Consider the following 2,711-nt stretch of genomic DNA (forward strand, 5'->3'; position numbering starts at 1 on the left):
TGTGGGGGGGGGGGGGTGTGTGTGTGTGTGAGATTAAAATAGCCCAATTGCTTTTACAATAAATAAACATTGAATGTGTTTAATTGAATCGTAAAGGGGTTTAACGTTAGTGGCAGGTTGTGTGTGAGAGAGAATGAATAAGACAGGCCAATATTTAAAAAAATTGTTATTATTTTTTCCCGCATATTTAGCATATTTCGCAACTTTCCGCAACTTCCCGCAATTTCACCGTATAAAATAACATAAAAATCCCGCTTGTTTAATCGCATAATCAAGGATTTTTGCCCAACGTTTTTCTGGAGGGTCTAATATTAGTGTGGGGGTGTGTGTGTGTGTGTGTGTGTGTGTGTGTGTGTGTGTGTGTGTGTGTGTGTGTGTGTGTGTGTGTGTGTGTGTGTGTGTGAAGAAGTTAGTGTGTGACTTTTGTGTTTGTCCTCAGGCCTCTCCAATACACAGGTTTGCAGAACCTCCTGATCTGTGAATGTGTTAGAGCTGAAGTAATGATGATTAACAGAAAGTATTTCAGCCACATTTTGTAAACCAAATCTAAATTTGAGGATGTCTTTAAATTAATAGATGATATTATATTAGATTAGATTCAACTGTACAGGACAATAAAATACCTTAAGCATCTAACAAGAAGTGCAGAAGCAGTTAAGAGCAGTCTTATATACACTGTAGTATATCATTAGAAGATACACATGATAGACATAAACCAGTTAGAGTATATTCAATATGAAAAGTATATATGGGTATAAACAGTAGTATATATATATTGAATACACTACAGCTGGTATAAATAAAAACAGTATAATATAGACACTACAAACTGAATAATTATGTATATGTAACATGATAAATCGGCTAATGCATGATTTGTTTTTAAGTCCCCAAAATAAAAATTAATTAGCCTAAATTAATGAATGAAATTATTTATGGCTCATTCAAAACGAAAACCTTTTTATAAAAAAATATTTCAGTTAGTTTCATTGATAAAAAAACGTAACCCTCTCTTCTCCTAACTCCACTAATATGGATTCATCTGGCAAACCTATTCTCATACAATTGTAAGATAGGGAAAAGATTGTGCTTGTGCGTGTTTAAATAGAATGTGTGTGTGTGTGTGTGTGTGTGTGTGTGTGTGTGTGTGTGTGTGTGTGTGTGTGTGTGTGTGTGTGTGTGTGTGTGTGTGTGTGTGTGTGTGTGTGTGTGTGTGTGTATTTGTTGGACTCCAGGGGTGTTTGCCAGGAGGGCCCTGCAGGACAATGACCTTTAGACGTACTGCCCAGGAGCTATAGGACTGACTGACTGACTGACTGACTGAGTGTGTGTGTGTGTGTGTCCAATCTGAATCAATTCAAACTCAACATTAGGAGTCAGTAGAGTGACATTTGACAAAACAATGAACAGTTCTTCAGCCTGCAGTCTTAGTAAGTGCTCACGTCTTTGTCAGATTTTCTCCCAGTTTGATTTCTCATGAAAGAGTGGGTCCTTAACAAACCACAATGATACTAAGAATAGAACAACCCAAACATTGTTCAACGCAATCAAACAACTCAGTGTGACATCTCAATTAAAGGCTCATCCTCCAATTTCCCCACCTACCCATGTCATAATGGCATATAGAACATATGGGACACATAAATGCCCTAATATGATATTGTGTGCGTGTGCGTGCGTGCGTGCGTGTACCTTGTCGGCGTTGTCTGCAGCCAGCAGGTTGGTGGCGAGCGTCTGCAGTTTGTGCGTGGCCATGTTCTTCAGCGCGGCCAGGCTGCGGCGGGTCATGGCCTGCTTCAGGTTCACTGCAGAGTGGCTCAGAGCGTCCACGGTGGCTGGGGCCAGCTCGTCGCAGGCGCTCAGGATCTCTATCGCCGTGATCCCCATCACACAGCGGTCCAACGCGCCTGGGAACGCACACTATTGATCAGACGTGTCTCTAACCCTTAAAGGTCACCTATTATACTGTTTTTAGGCATACATTACAGGTCTCAGTGTTAGCCATGCTTGCTAATGTAAACACAGACCATATTACGTCCAAAACATCACGCATTGTTTCTGATAGCAACGTTTCTGATAGGGTCGTGGGCGTAAAGCCAGCCTACATTTCAGATATTACGTCATATCGGCAGCAAATCTGGATGAGCTCCGTTGTTCCCCCCGTTTTTAGAGATTTGGGTACGGAGGAAAAGAGAGACGGTTTTGTTTTCTGACACTTTGTGAGTCCCCTGACACACCGGGGACACATATTTATAGGGATGTTCCAATCACCTTTTTTTGCTCCCGATCCGATTCCGATCATTTGATTTTGACAATTTGCCGATACCGATTTTTCCCGGTCCGATCTTTATGCAATGTATTAAGAGAAAAAAAAAAAAAAGCATTCAAGTTGTCCCTTAAGGTTATTTTTTTAATTTAAATTGGATATTCTATCCAACATGGATATAGTTTCTTTTTTTCACAGCAGCATTGGATCAGTTCAGTTGTGCAGCATTGGATCAAAACAAAATAAAGCTTATCAGTACTCGTTAGCTTACTGCTACAATTAGACACTGCTCCCTGCCCACTCTGTTGCCAGATTAGAGAGAAATAAGCAACCAGGTCTATGAAAACAAGCCCCAAAGAAGCAACACATACATGATGTTGTGTAATTTGAAACCAAAACTAAGGCCTCAGGATGACTTTAAGACTTGAACATGTGTGTGTGTGTG

The 2,711-nt window shown here is 40.4% G+C and overlaps 1 protein-coding gene across 1 annotated transcript in view; it reads right to left on the reverse strand.

Moving 5' to 3' along the window:
• Positions 1-1,906, reverse strand: part of LOC104946052 (WD repeat-containing protein 7-like) — a 35,518-nt gene extending 33,612 nt beyond the window's left edge. Inside the window, exon 1 of the mRNA XM_010771795.1 lies at positions 1,693-1,906. Coding sequence (XP_010770097.1) covers positions 1,693-1,887 — 195 coding nt within the window. The 5' untranslated portion in view covers positions 1,888-1,906. The remainder of the gene's footprint in view (positions 1-1,692) is intronic.
• Between the last annotated feature and the right edge of the window lie 805 nt (positions 1,907-2,711).

Source organism: Notothenia coriiceps, unplaced genomic scaffold (genome assembly GCF_000735185.1).
Source record: "Notothenia coriiceps isolate Sejong01 unplaced genomic scaffold, NC01 NC01_scaffold00010591, whole genome shotgun sequence".
In the NCBI taxonomy this organism is placed as follows: Eukaryota; Metazoa; Chordata; class Actinopteri; order Perciformes; family Nototheniidae; genus Notothenia; species Notothenia coriiceps.